The following is a 15979-nucleotide window of genomic DNA, read 5'->3' on the forward strand; positions in this document are numbered from 1 at the left end:
ATTGTCATAGCAATGTGGTTGAATGTTTTCAGAGAGAGGTGAGTATAGGCCTGTGTCCAGTGGTCCATCAGTGAATTACACAATACTGTACTATGATGAATGAAATCATGCAATGTGGCCTTTAAAATTATCTCCTAAATTGTAAAGACCTCTAGCCTGTGTAAAGCAAGCACGAATCAGACAGCCCATTCAAATACATATGCCGTTGCAAACTGGCCCATCAATTGGCCCATCAATCGTAAATCAACTACGAGCCGGGCAGCACATTCAAATGAATCGTCCGCGGGAGAGCCCCATTCAAATGCATGCAGTTGCAAATTGGGCCGTCAATCGTCGTTGCCCAACCACGAAAAACGAGGCTATATCGTAACGGCACGACAAAGCTTATAGTTGATTTGTTCTGTTGTTTTCGTGAGGATTTCACGAATGGCGCGAGATACGGTTGGTGGGGAGGACTTGGGTGCCCTGGCAGAGGGTAAAGTGGGGCAATTGCTTACTGTGCTTATGGATAAAACTGGCTCTGGGGGTGATTCTGGAGGCACTGTAGATGCAGGCAAAATAAACATACATGTAAGAATTATATTATTAGCCTATTTCTAATGGGCCTATCATCCACATTGGGCTAGTGGGGGGAGTTATGCAGCCCTAGTGTGCACCTCCACCGTGTTTGACTAGGGGGGAGGTACAGTGTCTGTCTGGGCACAAAAACGCCCACAATTTATTTGTTTGTTCTTCTCTGCAAAAATAGTGTTCTTTTTTTGGTCACAGATTATTTTACATTACCTCTTTAAGAAAGATATTTGTTTTATGTTATTCATCTCAGGCTGTGTGTGTGTGTGTGTGTGTGTGTGTGTGTGTGTGTGTGTGTGTGTGTGTGTGTGTGTGTGTGTGTGTGTGTGTGTGTGTGTGTGTGTGCACGTTTGGGGGGTTGGGGGGGCGTTGGAGTTGCTTTATTTAATTTTAAAAGCTGAATAATGTGAGACTTGGTAATGATCAGACTCACCGGGCAGCCTGTGAAGTTAATCAGATGAAGTCATGCATGGCATTTCAGCACTGACTTGCAGGGGAACTGATTAGCAGGGCCATCATCCATATCCCCCTGAGTTGGGATCATAACCTCGCGGCATGAGGCATGAGCGAGGTCAAACGGAACAAAGCACATTGGCTGGGCTGGTTTGGAGAGAACGAGGGACATTAAAAAGGGATGGTGGGTTGCTGATGGCTAGATGAATGCCAAAATGTCATAATGTGTGCAGAAACACGTCTGCTGTCAGACTGTATGGATTTGACAAAGGGGTGTAGAATATTCGTGTCATTATGATGTGATGGACGTTCTCGTTCGGTTCCATGTCTTCAGTCACGTCACAGTCTTTCATTTGGGTCATTTCACTATTCTGTTTTATATGGTTCATGCGCTGCTGCTCCGGTTGCCAGGGTAGTTACGTCAGAACGCTTTTCTCGCGCACTTCATCCTTCTCGGTTGCTGGTCGGGTCGCGTGGATGTGTGTAAATTGTGTGTGTGGATGAAAGGCGGCGTGCTATGAAAAGCGCATGCGCTTTGGCCGCCGGTCTGAAGGCGGAATGTGCTCATTAAGCTTGCGGGAAGCTATCTCTTTAAGAAAGCACACTCCTGTTGCACAGGCCTGGTGTTTTTCCACTCACGGGCGCCCGTTATAAGGATTTGGAGGAGTCCAGGAAATTAAAAATTATTTGTGTGGCGAGTGCTCCGTTACCTTGTCTCCGCACAGCCAGCACCAAGCAAGAAGGGAAACACAGGCAGCACAATAAAGTAGTCGACAGGTAAGAAATACATTTCGTTGTATTTATGTTTTTTATTATTTGTTTTTGTTTAAAAGGAGAAAGAAAAACCGAGATTTGTTCATGCTAAATGTCCAAGACTCGTAATGTTTGTGAAACTAACTGATGAAGGGCCATATATGACACTGTTACTAAAGATTGTCCAGCTAATTATGGAAGCACCTGGCCAGACTGGCTGTCTGGCAGTTTTTATTGTATGTGCTCTGGAAAAGGTGAAATGATGGACGGGCGTCATGTCAAAAACAGAGTTCTTGTGTGCGTCGAGACGATTTCATCTCAGTTGTCTTTTGTTTGTACCACAGAATCATGGACACTTTAATGTTTCATTTTTCCCTTCACACACAGAGTTGAAAACACTCTATCGTAAGAGTTGAAAACACTCTATCGCTGAGTGAAGCACCTGTATTTCTTGCATTTACGTTCCCTTTCAACTGCCGTGTACAACCTTATGAGATGAGCGCCGAATAACCAGGACTGGCGCGCCAAAGAGCGCGCGTCTACAGGATGTTTGCGAGATAAAAAATAATAAAAAAGATCATCTTAAATCCATTTCTACATATGTCCCATATTCTGAGTATACAGCAGCGGCGTCTTTGTTAAGTCTCGCCTTTGTTTCACAGCTTGAGCCCAAGCCAGATGTGTAACGCCTCTTTGGCATACATTGCTTGGGAGGAAAAATACAAATTCAACTGAAGAACATTGTGTTTGGTATCAGATGTGACAGTCATGTTAGGGGAGACGCGGTTTGTTTTGCCATTATTCATCTAGATGCGAGGAGCCCGGCAATCTGATCGCTCCGCGTGGAGTCTGTGCTGAATAAAGGACGCGATTGATTGAAGCGTGACTTGGTTTTGTATACAAGGCACGCTGAACTCTTTATTATTACCTCACGTGTGTACTCATACTGTTACAAATGATCGAACAATTATATTGTTACTGTGGGGATGCATTCTGTTAACGGCGAGTGGACAAGTAGCCTAATATGTCTGCGAAAGGAGCGTGTTTTGCATCCCAGTTTGTCGCTGTCTTGCTCCAGGAGCGCAGACGGAGACGAGTGGAGAATGAGGCCAGCGGGTGGGTGGGTCGGGTTCCTCTCCGACATGATTAGCCTCCTATATGGGCGTGTTGTATCAACCTTACTAGCTGTGGAGAACAGGTGTGCCATTAAAGCGCAGCTCTATAGGTTAGGTGGGATGCACGGTCCAAATTTAACTGAGCGCTTTTTGGAAACTGGTGACCTTGAGGTTGTAGTAGGCTACGCGACACAAATGCCTAGGTCATTGTCATCATTGTAGCCCCAGTTGCTTTGGGTCATACGTTTTTTGTAAGCCTGTGCCAGTTGTTCAAACTGGGATTGAACGCCATGTGAGGTAACCGTCTAGTGGAATTTTTTGATCACTGAATTAACCGTTACGCGGTTACAGACAGGTGTTGTACCGGTCACATCGACTCTTTCGTGTGATACTCTCACTGCTTGAAGAGCTATCCTCTAGCTTAGATTAGCCTAGTTGTTTTTTTTGTCCAGTAGTAAATCGAAAGGGTCAGCATGTCACTCTCACCCCTACGGACACAGAAGCGCCAGCTGGCTCAAAGGGATGTGTGTGTGAGAGATATGGCTACTTGGTGGATTCATCCAGACCGCTACACCCTGATGGAATATTTTTTTGGGCAAAGGCACATTTAGTGTTTACATTAAATGCTCCGTGAGGCTGCCACTATAGTCGTTATACACAATTGTTAACTTCAAACGCGCTCCACCATCACGGGGATAACTGATTTTGCGCGCATTATCTGTATTTCAGGAATAATAGTGGTGGTCTTTTAGCGACTGTATGGCGTTTGCCAAAGCTATGTCAGCTTGAGTAAAGGGCAAATTGAGTAAAGCTAATGTCCAGTTATCAGTAATCAGTGAAAATGGGATGGTTTGGCTTGTGTGCATATATTTTAATACAACGTATGTAGCCTAGGTATATGTGTTTATGTATGTTTGTATGTATGTGCAATATGTAGGCCTAGCCTATTTATTTGTTTATCCATCCATCTATCCATCCATACATCCATCCATCCATCCATCCATACACTCAACCCCTCCTTCCCCCGACATTGTGTGGGCACTGTGGGTTTGCATTGGAGGTCACCCTAGTGGTTGGCATGCGGTGGGCATGGGCATCAGGGTGACTGGGGTAGCCATCTGCCCAAATGACTGTTCGTTCACTACCTCCAACCTCAGCCTCACCAATCCAGTTGAGTTTAATTTAATATGACACTGGTGCCACACTGACTTATGGAAGAATTTCAATAAGTGTGAAGATTCTGAAACAGAATATGAATGTTATTTGCTGATGTGGTATGTTACAGTAGTTAACCCTTTATAGGCAGAATAGAAATGACCAGCGTGCAATGTTAAAGTAAAGATGTCTGCAATGTAGTGTGTTACATACTGTAGGCTATTTTATGCTGTCTTATATCCTGTGATTGATAGGTCTTCTTATATAGCTATACCAGGGCCGCTAACAGCTTTTGCTGGGCCCAGGACAAAATCATCTGAATGGGCCCCCCACTCAATACATTCAACATAATGAGGACCCAATTCCCTTGTTGACTTCCCTGCCTGTACCCACATACGTCTCGACAAGTGTTGTTTTCTCTGATCAACCTTTCTGTCAGTGTGGCTACTTTGGCTGGAGTTGGTAAACCACTGTGTCTGACTGCACGTACCACTGTGTTGTCTCTGTCTGTATGTAAACTAGAGTTCAATGCAGTTCACTTTAGAGTTCAGTTTGAGGCAGCACAAGTCCAGTACAAGTATAAAGTTCAGCTGTACCTAGACAGCGATCAGTGAAATGTTCACGTTTACTTGCGGCCAGTGAGTCTGGTCATTGTCACTTTGTTCCCACTTGCGAGGACTGAGGTGGTCATTGTTGTAGTACAATATTGTAGACTACGTATAGAATAAGTCTATTGTAGAATTTAACATCTGACTAGCCTTGGGAGTGAAGAATGGCTCAGTGTCTAAAGGGGTGAGTAGGCCTATATATTATGACTGTTCACAGACGTTTTTGTTCTCCTTTCAGTGTCTTAATACGTTGCCAAACAGAGAGACACAGGACATGGTCCTGAAGGGACAGTGGCACATTCAAGTAAAACCTTTTAGAATACATTTGTAAATTTAGTATTTATTAAAGGTACACTGTGCAGGAAATGGTCAAAAAAGGTACTGCAACTATACTGCTCATTGAAACTGGGCTGCCTATTGTCAAATTTGATCTTTACATGAAAGTTTACTAAGTAATAAAGGAATATTTTCTAGTATGGTCCAAGTACAATCATTTTTGCAGCTAAAAATGGCTATTTTTGGAAATTCAAAATGGCGGACCATGGATGATGTCATGTATGAAAAGTGCAATTTTTCCAGTCATAATGAATAGCCTACTTAGAATTTGATGCTGGTGGTACGTATTCATGAAAAAGGTAACATTAGTGAATGGGCAGCATGCATTCTGGAAATAAACAACTAAAAATCTCACACAGTGTCCCTTTAACAAAGTTACTGTTCTCTGCTAAATGCATAGATTGTCCTGCTGCTCTCGTTTTTTTCAACCGTCATTTTCCATGCTTGTAGGCCTACATTACTCTAGGCTAACATGTGCCCTGACACAAAGTGTTTTACAGGTTACATAAGGTTACTCTTTATTATTGTTGTTAAAATATTTCATTTACGCCATGGAGTGACCTTGTTGGGAATATATACAATAGTGATAACAACTCTCTACTGAGTATCTGTTTCAGTTGTGTCTTTTAGAGGAGACAGGATACTAGCCTGATAAGATTGTCTTGACCTGTAAATTATTGTGAGTCAACTGTCTACGCTGAAACATTACCAGGTCAAGGACATTGACAACACGTCTCTCAGTGTGGGAAATGCAATTTTGTAAGATTAAGTGTGTGTGTGTGTGTGTGCGCGCGTGCGTGTGTGTGTGTGCGTGCATGCATGGGTGTGTGTGTGTGTGTGTGTGTGTGTGTGTGTGTGTGTGTGTGTGTGTGTGTGTGTGTGTGTGTGTGTGTGTGTGTGTGTGTGTGTGTGTGTGTGTGTGTAAAAGAGATAATAATATGTGTGTAAAGAGAGATAAAATATCTCAAGTCATTTAAGATTCTGCTCCAAGAAAAAAAAATATTGATCAGACTTTTTCATTTGTTTTAAGTCTAAGACGTTTATTAGTTACTGGGTGATTTTGAAGATGCTTTATTTGAACTTGGAATATGAAGGTTTCTTATTTTGCAGTAAATGTGCAATGGGTGATTGATTGTCATTGAATAGAGCTCCATGCACACGTGCAAAGTGTTACAGTGTTCAGTAGCAGAGATTTGTGATTTTCGTCTTTGTTTGTATAGGCCTTGTGGAATGCTGAGAGTTAAGCTTACAGTAGAATGTTGGCTGCAACTTAAAAATCTTTGACTGTTTGTTTTCAAGGGCAATTGAACTCTCGCATCTGAACGTTATTCGTAAACAACTTTAATTTGTTTTGCAAAGTTTAACTTAATTCTTTAGTGTAGGCCTAATGACTTCTACTTCAGTTTTCTAAGGTATTGCCTCAAACATTCTGATCAACACACATACAATTTGGCTAGAGAATTGATTTTTTATATATATATATATATATATATATATATATATATATATATATATATATATATATATATATATATATATATATATATATATATATATATATATGTACACAGTATATAGGACTGGTAAATCACCATGGCAATCATACCCGTGTTGCCGGCGTCATAGTGCAGTGCCCGACCATTTGAGCCACGGCAGGGCTTTGCTAGAGAATTTTTTTCCAAATACCCTGTTTACACGAGATAAAGAAACAAAATAACATACTCAAGGAGGACGTCATAAAAAGATAAGAGGTCAGGACAGATAGAGGCTAGATAGAGAGAGAAAGACAGAAAGAGATGTTGTGGGCGGTTAATAGTGTCAATAACCCAATAGCAGTTGTAATCGTTAACTAATGCTATGGAGGAGCAGATAACCTTGGGTCAGAAATAATTAGGTCAGTTTCACACATTGTTTACCATCATGACCATGTACTTACATAGTGTCCATGTCTAATCAACTTCAAAACAAAAACAGAAACTGGAACCTCCAAGCTGCCTTGTCAGGATGTTTTGTTCAGTTTGTGAAAATTATCTGGCCTGGCCTGGCCTGCCCATATTTCCTGTGACATTTCTCAAAATTTTACAAGGCAAGTTAGTCTGGTCAAGCCCCCTATCACTACATATTTCATATTTTCTTAGGATTCGGAACTAATTATATTTAACAATTTCCATCGTCTCCATTGGGCGCAATGATGCATCAGTTTTGTCATGCCGGTAGTCAAAGCAAAGCGTGATCTTATTGATTGCAACTTTAACCGGCGATATACTGTACATACAGGGGCATTTCATGGAAGCGGGTTAGGCCTGCCGTCTGAGAAATGTCTTTACAAGGCAAGTTGGCCAGACCAAAGCTTGCACAGAGTCACGATAGCCGCCAGGCTACCACCTGCCTGACCACTAATGAAAAGTGTTGGATGCTTTGTGATGAAAGCAAAAGAGTACGTGTTTTTAATATTCTGCTTGTGTGTCTGTGATGTCTCCCCATTGCAGCAGCAGCAGCAACATGGCCCAGAAAGAGAAGCTCCAGTACCTCAAGGACTTCCATAAGGACACGCTGAAGCCCTCACCAGGCAAGAGTCCCGGCTCGCGGCCCGAGGACGAGGCAGAGGGCAAGCCAGCGCAGCGCGAGAAGTGGGCCAGCAAGATGGACTTTTTGCTATCCGTCGCCGGGGGCTTCGTGGGCTTAGGGAACGTCTGGCGTTTCCCTTACCTCTGCTACAAGAATGGCGGAGGTACTATTATTTTGTTATTTAGTATTTTTATTGGACTATTTATTTTGTATTATTGTCATTGGATCATACAGTAGAGTATCGTACAGTAGGCCTACATCAAGCACTGTACAAGTGGAAGCAGTCTTAAGCTTTTAATCAGCTGAGTTGAAATCACATGCACATGGAAGAGAAAACAGTTATTCTTCTCATAACAATCAGGATTTTATTAAGATATGTCACATTAACATCACTAAAACAAGGACGATTCTTGACACTCGATGTTTGTCAAGAATGGGCAACTGTTGGACAAGAGTAGAAGTCTGCACGGAGAGCTCCAAAGGGATAAAGGTTTTGTTCTAGGGTCTCTTGAGTCCTGCACCTAATAATATTGTTTTCCTTTTTTTAAAAACGTATGTGCCTCCTGTTTACTCTTTTGTCTGTTTTCTGTGCATTGCAGGGGTATTCCTCTCTCCTTTCTTCATTTAACAGTGACTATAGGGTTATGTATTTGTTTTGCGAACTTCATAAGCACATAGGCCTCAGTGGCCTCGGTTACATGGGACTTTCAATTCCGAATGAACTCCATTTAACTCCGAATAAAACTTTGAAAACGTCATGTTAACACCTCCCAATTCGGAATGAAGTGCAATTGCAATGAAAACTCAACAGAACTATTGAATTTTGAATTATTAATTCGGAATTAAAAACATCATATAAACCAGTGTTTCCCAACCTTTTTTGTCCTGCTTACCCTCTAAGCAATTTTGTCATATGATGAGTACCCCCTCACTCATGCTCTTGATCTGTTCCTCTATCCCAATGTGACTATACTCCATTTGTTATTATTACATTTTTTCAAGTACCCCCTGAGGTGTGCTCGCGTACCCCTAGTGGTACACATAACCCTGGTTAGGAAACACTGATGTAAACGTGGCCATTAACTACCAGACACTAGAGGTTACGCGTGTACAGTTCTCAGTGGTGTTTTGCATAATGATGTTCGTCTTCTGTCTGTTCCAGGTGCATTTCTCATTCCCTACTTCATCTTTCTGTTTGGTGGAGGGCTGCCCGTATTCTTCCTAGAGGTCGCCCTCGGTCAGTTCACTTCGGAAGGAGGCATCACCTGCTGGGGGAAACTCTGCCCCATTTTCACCGGTGAGTCTGACTTAAATGGCAGAAACAGTTCAGTCAAAAAATGAGATTGAGCAACAGTATACTGAAGAGTTACACGCAGCTTTCATTTTCTGAATACAAAACCAATGTTCTTTGGTGGTACCGTATGACTTTACTTGGAGGAAGTTCTCGACATCTCCATGAGCTCTGTTGAAGCCAGCATCAGGATCAGCAGCAGCAGCACCCTCAAGGTGAAGTACCTTCCATTTAGGAAGCTGAAGTGGAAACAACCCCCTCCCGAATAGAGCAGTCAATAGTGACATCATTAAAAACATAATCAAAAAGACATTGTCCTGTCATGACAGAGCTTTTCTAGACTCTAAACCTTTTCTGGTTTTCTGGAGACAGCGAGAGAGAGAGATTAATCCAACCATACTAGGAGCCTCAAGTTGGACACTGATATATATATAGATAGGTTTCCCGTTTACAAACCTTCGCACTGTGAGGGGGGGCAAGATGGGACCCCTAGCTGTGCACGTACTGCAGACAGGCATGTTTTGTAGCCTATATGGGAAACGTATGTACTGTATGTATGTATGTATTGCATATTTACGTTGGTCGAAGCTTGTTTGCCTCCTGAGCTTCAAGCAAGAAAGTGTTGTGATGTGATGTGTATGTGTGCACCTGAGCACCCAGGCACCCTCGCATCCTTGTATCCGACACAAACACAAAACTCCATTCGGCCCAGTGAATCCTGCTGCCCACATGGAATGACCATTTGGTCACGGCAAGCTTCTGGCAGCAGAGACGGCGAAAGCGGTGTGAGAAATCAAATGTCCTGCCAGGCATTCCTTCTGCTGGTGCTCCTACCACAGGTGACTGCGCTAATGAGCTCCTCTCGCTGGGCTGAAGAGGTGCGCTAATTAGGATCAGCTGTTTTAGTGATTCGGCTTAAAGGTGCACTGTGTAGGATCATAGGCTGGTGGCCAGAGTGCATATTACAACTAATGCTGCTCATTGAAACTGTGCTGTCTACTTCCAAATTTGATCTTTTCATGCATATTTACTGAGCAGTGAACTAATATTTACTAGTGTGAGTAAACAGGTAAGTTTTGCAGCTAAAATATCTATTTCTGGAAATTCAAAATGGCTGACAATGGAGGAGATCCCACTTTCCTTACACCGTACGGAAAGTGCAATTTTCTCAGTCATAATGAATACTTAGAATTTGATGGTGGTGGTAACATTTAGTAATACTAATAATACTCTGTTGAAAGATTTCGTGAACATATTACTTGTAGATATTTTATAAAGTATGAACAAAATGTAGCTAATGATAAAAAACATTTGTTAATGTTTTGTTCATCATTAGTTAATTGATTACTAAGTCTTTATAAGCAGACATTAATATAAAGCGTTACCCTGGAAATAAACTACTAGAAATATTACACAGTGCACCTTTAAGGCCTGCGCATCATTGCAGAACACTCTCCAATCTGTCAAAAATGTTGTGACGTGAGACACTTTCGAATCAATGCATTTGAAACAGGTATAAGGGCCTCCGCACACCGGTTCCGATGAAGTGTGGAGCACAATGTTCGGTTCTACTGTTTTTCTACTGTTTTCAATACATACAAGCCCGCACAGCATTGTGGATGTCGGCTGCTGATTAGTGGAGAGCTGTATGTTGTGGGAACCGCCCCTTGTTTATCCATGCTCTGACTTGATTTAATTGACCATTCTTTGTTTATAGCACGTCTGCGCTATAGCACGTGTGCTGGGGGAACCAGAATTGTCGGAACCGCTATGCGGAGGCCCTTTAATCCGGTGGCATAGACAAACAGGCATTGTAGCATAGACATACAGGCATTGTTTGTTCCATTGTTTTCTGTATGAAATGCTCACTGGTGGCGCAGTAACACTTAAAAATATGTATTCTCTAGCCAAATTGGACGTGAGTTGATCAGAATGTTTGAAGAAGTACCTTAGAAAACAGAAGAATGAGTTAATGAATTAAGTCAAACTTCTGAAAACAAATGAAAGGAAACGTGTACAGTAGAGCAGGTGGATTCAAAGAGGAAGCAGCTCCCCTACAATAGACTTATAATCAACAGGCAACGCTGGCCGTTATCTTGTTATCTGAGTATTGCGTCGCAGAGGAAGTCGAACGCATTAACTGTTAATGGCATGAAGGTATACAGAGATTACAAATTGAGACTGTGTGTATGTGTCTCATTTACCTGTGGCCAGTAACACTAAGCTACTGAAACACAACTGAGACCTTGTATGCCTTTCATTTACCAAACTGTTGGCTGTGTGTCACCCAGAGCTGTGTTTGTTTTTGGTGGGTCATCTCTCCACGTGTGTCCAGGCTGTAATAGTGATGTTTGGGAGTTAAGTGATGGTGATGTTCAGTGCCGCTGACAGCGTGGGCTGGGCCCCGGACAAAGTCATCTGAAAGGGCCCCCTAGCCCAATAGATACAATGTAACGAGGACCCAATTTTGGCTCCCCTCTCTCCCTGGCCCCGGGACAACTGTCCCCTTTGTCCCTCCTGTTGGCATCCCTGGTGATGTTTGTTAGTGCTCACCCTCTTCTCTCCTCTCCTCTCCTCTCCTCTCCTCTCCTCTCCTCTCCTCTCCTCTCCTCTCCTCTCCTCTCCTCTCTTCTCTCATACTCTCCTCTCCCCTCTCATCACTGCCCTCTCCTCTCCTCTCCTCTCTTCTCTTCTCTTCTTTTCTCCTCTACCATCCCCTCTTCTCCTCTGCTCTCCTCCCTGGGAGAGAGGCTTCTGTTGGCTTTATTGTGCTTGTGGTTGCCAGGCAGCAGTGAGACGGGCTGTTCTCTGCAGACGCTGCTACCTGCCTGCCTGCCTGCCTGCCCCTCCCTCCCCAGATCATTTTAGCCAAGCTTGCTTCTCTTTCATGGCCTCTTGACATCTTCTTAAAATACACACTCACCACATTGCCCTTAGCTCCCTTAATGATGAGGGGGATTCATGTTTTTCAGATTTTTTTTTAGCTCTTGTCCTTGCTTTAATGTTATGGGGACATTTTAGACGTAACACAACTGTGGGTCAAATTAAAACTCTCTCACGCTGTTTATCTTTTTCATCCTCCCCACCCCCTCTATCTCTTTCCACCCCTCTCTCTGTTTTTCTCTTGTGCTTTAACAGCACCAGTTCTTTCTTTCTTTCTTTCTTTCTTTCTTTCTTTCTTTCTTATTTCCTTTCTGTCTTTCTTTCTATGTGTCTTTGCTTCTGCTGGGAGCTCTGCTCATAAACACACACATACACATACACTCACCTGCAAATACAACACACACACACACACACACACACACACACACACACACACACACACACACACACACACACACACACACACACACACACACACACACACACACACACACACACACACACACACACACACACACACACACACACGCTCGTAACATATTCTGTATTACCATGGCAACTGTGATAGAATATAGAGCTGAGAAGCCTTGTGAAGAGCTGTGACCCAAAAGCTGGTGAGGAGAGTTTTCATGCACCCAGTCCAAACAGCTAACTACTGTACGTCTCAGACCTCAGTCTCACCGCTAGCTAAGTCATGCTTCCCATTACACAATATTACGCTGCAATAACTGATGTAAAACACATATAGATGTTCCTGTTGTGTTTTCGTTTTGACCTGACAGTCGTATTTATAGCACTTCCTGTTTATGTTGTTGTCAATGTGGAGTAAGTGTAAAGGTCACTTGCTTCTGCAATAAACCCATATTTTTTAACCAATCATTAACTTAACAAAAACAAAATAAAATGTGGTGGTATGCTCACGTGACCCTGTTGATGGTGGTACTTAGCCTTAAAGCTTATAATCTGTGGAATAAGACACCAGTTGCTACAAGAGCAGGGTCATCCCTCTCAACCTTAAAGAAGCTAGCTAGAAGACTAATTTCTTCCGAGAGAGCTTCCCTGCATAACTTAACTAGCTCTACTCATCTCTAATCATGGGTAGACTACTAACCTGCTCTACACTTAAAAGGTCCTCCACTATTTTTTTGCTCTCTATCTGTTCTACATTACTTGTATACTGCTGTACTATGTACTGACCCCACACTCTGTACTTGTTGGAATGTCCTGCTTGTAAGTTGCTTTGGTCATAGGCGTCTGCTAAATGTAATGTAATATAATGTAATGTGTTGGACAGCAGAGTTGGGCGAGGCAATGAGGCTGTACTGATACTGTATGTGGCTACATCCCAGAATGCCCCGGTGATGTTGGACAGGAAATGCCACAACAATGCCTGAGAGAATTTGCCTGTCCAGCCAGACTATAACATTAAACATGGAATTAATAGCCTGGCACTGCACCATAGGGACAGCTGAGGGATTGTGGGTCGAACCACCAGTTGTTGTTCAAACTGCTTAACTGCAGACCAGCACAGCCTGTCAACAACCTAAACTCTCCACAACAACTCGCTACGCATATTCAGACAAGAAAAAACAACAGATTGTGCATGATTAGAAGACAACTTTTTTCTACCAACTGGGACACTCCAACTCCTATTGTCATTGTGACACAACACTCCACAGCACACGAGTGTACACTGCACACAACAAAATGGCATTTATGCCTCACCCGTCCAAGGGGGCAGCCCGCAATGTCACCCGAAAAAGAGCAGTGTGGCGGGACATTACCATGCTCAGGGTACCTCGGTCATGGAGGAGGATGGGGGTAGAGCACTGGTTAATTACTCGCCCCACCAACCTGGCGGGTTGGGAGTCAAACCGGCAACCTTTGGGCTGAGGCCCTAGCCGCTTACCCATGATTGCCCACATGGCCCAGCTACGCTTTACCCCTATGGTGCAATGCTAGACCAGCCCACCAGGTAAAAAAAATGTTCAGCTGCTATGGTTTGTCTGGTTTACTGGGCTAGGAGAGGATAATGTTTGGAGCCCTTTGGTTCCACCAAGACAAGTAATAAAAAAAACGCAGACAGCTGCCATTTTACTTGTGGAATCAGCTGCCATTTTGCTATTATGTTCGCTCCCAGACTTACAAGGGAAAAAAATAGCCTGGTGAGTCTCTCTCTCTCTCCCCCTCTCTCCCTCTCTCTCTCTCTCTCTCTCTCTCTCTCTCTCTCTCTCTCTCACACACACACACACACACACACACACACACACACACACACACACACACACACACACACACACACACACACACACACACACACACACACACACACACACACACACACATCCAAATGTACACATTTGCCATATTGATTCCCATACCCATGCTGTTGGAGACATAGCAAAGGTGGCAGATTATAGCATTCTTGCGTGTGTGTGTGCGTGCGTGCGTGCGTGCGTGCGTGCGTGCGTGCGTGCGTGCGTGCGTGCGTGCGTGCGTGCGTGCGTGCGTGCGTGCGTGTGTGTGTGTGTGTGTGTGTGTATTCCACACCCTCATTGGGTGCCAGCTGTCCTTTATTTGTTCCGACCAATGAGAGTATAGGTTAGTATATACGGTTGTGTGAAAGTGTGTGTGTGCACGTGCGTATGTGTATACCCTGCTGTGCTTGAATGCACACGTGTGCGTGTGCTTATGCGTGTGTGTCTGTGTGTATTGTGTTTTTGTACGTGCATACACATATGTATGTATATTTGCCCATGCTGCAAGCATACAAACGTGCATGCACTTATGCTCATACATGAACCCATTTGTTTGTACATGCATTTTTAGTAGTATATTATATGGTTGGCTCTGTGACTTTTAGTGTGACATTGATTATTATAAATAGTGCGCGGGGTTCAGGGAACATGGGAGTATGTCGTCCAAGCCTTCTTTGCCAGCTCTGTTTCTACATTACATTACACTTACAGTAGCTGACGCTTGTATCCAAAGCGACTTACACTTATGTAGGTTCCGGGTATGGGTTACGGTCCCTGGAGCAGTGTGGGGTTAGGTGCCTTGCTCAAGGGCACTTCAGCCATGGATGAAGGTGCTGGTAAGGGTGGGATTTGAACCTGCAACCCTCTGATGTAAAGGCCAGCGCTCTAACCACTGAGCCATGGCTGCCTCCTGTCTCTGCATGTTTCTATATATAGCAGACCAATCATCATATAAGGACTGGAACACTGATGCTGGAGAGGGTGATGTCAGACCTGACTGACTTTAACCTCAACACACACACTGTGTCCCATTTTTACCTTTTGTCTATTGTTCACAGTCTGATAAGGTTGAGTGTGCTTTCCATTCTCAGAGAGTTGTGACGTGAGCATTGTTCCATTTTACCAGAAATGGTGGGTCATGGTAGGAGAGCTCACCAACTGTCCAAATGTAATCCACAAGAAAAAAGGGGCGGGAAAAAGTGTTTATGATCTTGACATGCCCTCCATCGCCAACGTCTCCTCTTTATTGCTGACAGTCAGAGGTCATCTTCATCAGCTAGATGTTGGCCGATGAGTGTAAAAAAGCTTTTCCCCTTTGTACCCTTGAACATGGGCCATTACGTTTATATCTCCCTCATATTTTGACTGTAGCTCATTTGGCTGGCTCTGCTTAGTCAGATCGGCCATGTTAAGTGGATAAGCTTGAGGTCGGCTGTCAGCCGTCTCCCTGTAGGATCATGCTATTAGCCAAATGAATGAGGGGCCCCATGGGACATTCCTTGGAAACAAAGTTACTGTTTAGAATGTGTTAACTTGTACTATGTTATGGTTTCAAAAGACACACAATATGTTTTTAATATGATCTCTTTCTCTATTTCTTTCTCTATTTCTCCCTATCTACCTTGCTGTCTATCTCTTCATCTCTCTCTCTCTCTCTCTCTCTCTCTCTCTCTCCTCAGGTATTGGCTATGCCTCCATAATCATCGTGTCTCTGCTTAATGTCTACTACATCGTCATCTTGGCCTGGGGCCTCTATTACCTTCTGCAGTGCATCCAGCCGACTCTACCTTGGGCTGGGTGCAGGTAAAGAAACGCACATGCACACGCGCACACACACACACACACACACACACACACACACACACACACACACACACACACACACACACACACACACACACACACACACACACACACACACACACACACACACACACACACACACACACACACACACACACACACACACACACACACACACACACACAC

The 15979-nt window shown here is 43.6% G+C and overlaps 1 protein-coding gene across 4 annotated transcripts in view; it reads left to right on the forward strand.

Moving 5' to 3' along the window:
• Positions 1 to 1456: 1456 nt before the first annotated feature.
• slc6a6a (solute carrier family 6 member 6a) overlaps positions 1457 to 15979 on the forward strand; it is a 35505-nt gene continuing 20982 nt past the window's right edge. The window contains exons 1-4 of one of the 4 annotated variants that reach the window (XM_063220510.1): positions 1457 to 1800; positions 7480 to 7721; positions 8721 to 8855; positions 15670 to 15793. In XM_063220510.1, coding sequence (XP_063076580.1) covers positions 7493 to 7721; positions 8721 to 8855; positions 15670 to 15793 — 488 coding nt within the window. In that variant the 5' untranslated portion in view covers positions 1457 to 1800; positions 7480 to 7492. Of the gene's footprint in view, positions 1801 to 4687; positions 4839 to 7479; positions 7722 to 8720; positions 8856 to 15669; positions 15794 to 15979 lie in introns of those variants that run through there. The other 3 variants (XM_063220517.1, XM_063220496.1, XM_063220502.1) reach the window with 3 other exon arrangements.

This window comes from Engraulis encrasicolus, chromosome 2 (genome assembly GCF_034702125.1).
Source record: "Engraulis encrasicolus isolate BLACKSEA-1 chromosome 2, IST_EnEncr_1.0, whole genome shotgun sequence".
Classification (NCBI taxonomy): Eukaryota; Metazoa; Chordata; class Actinopteri; order Clupeiformes; family Engraulidae; genus Engraulis; species Engraulis encrasicolus.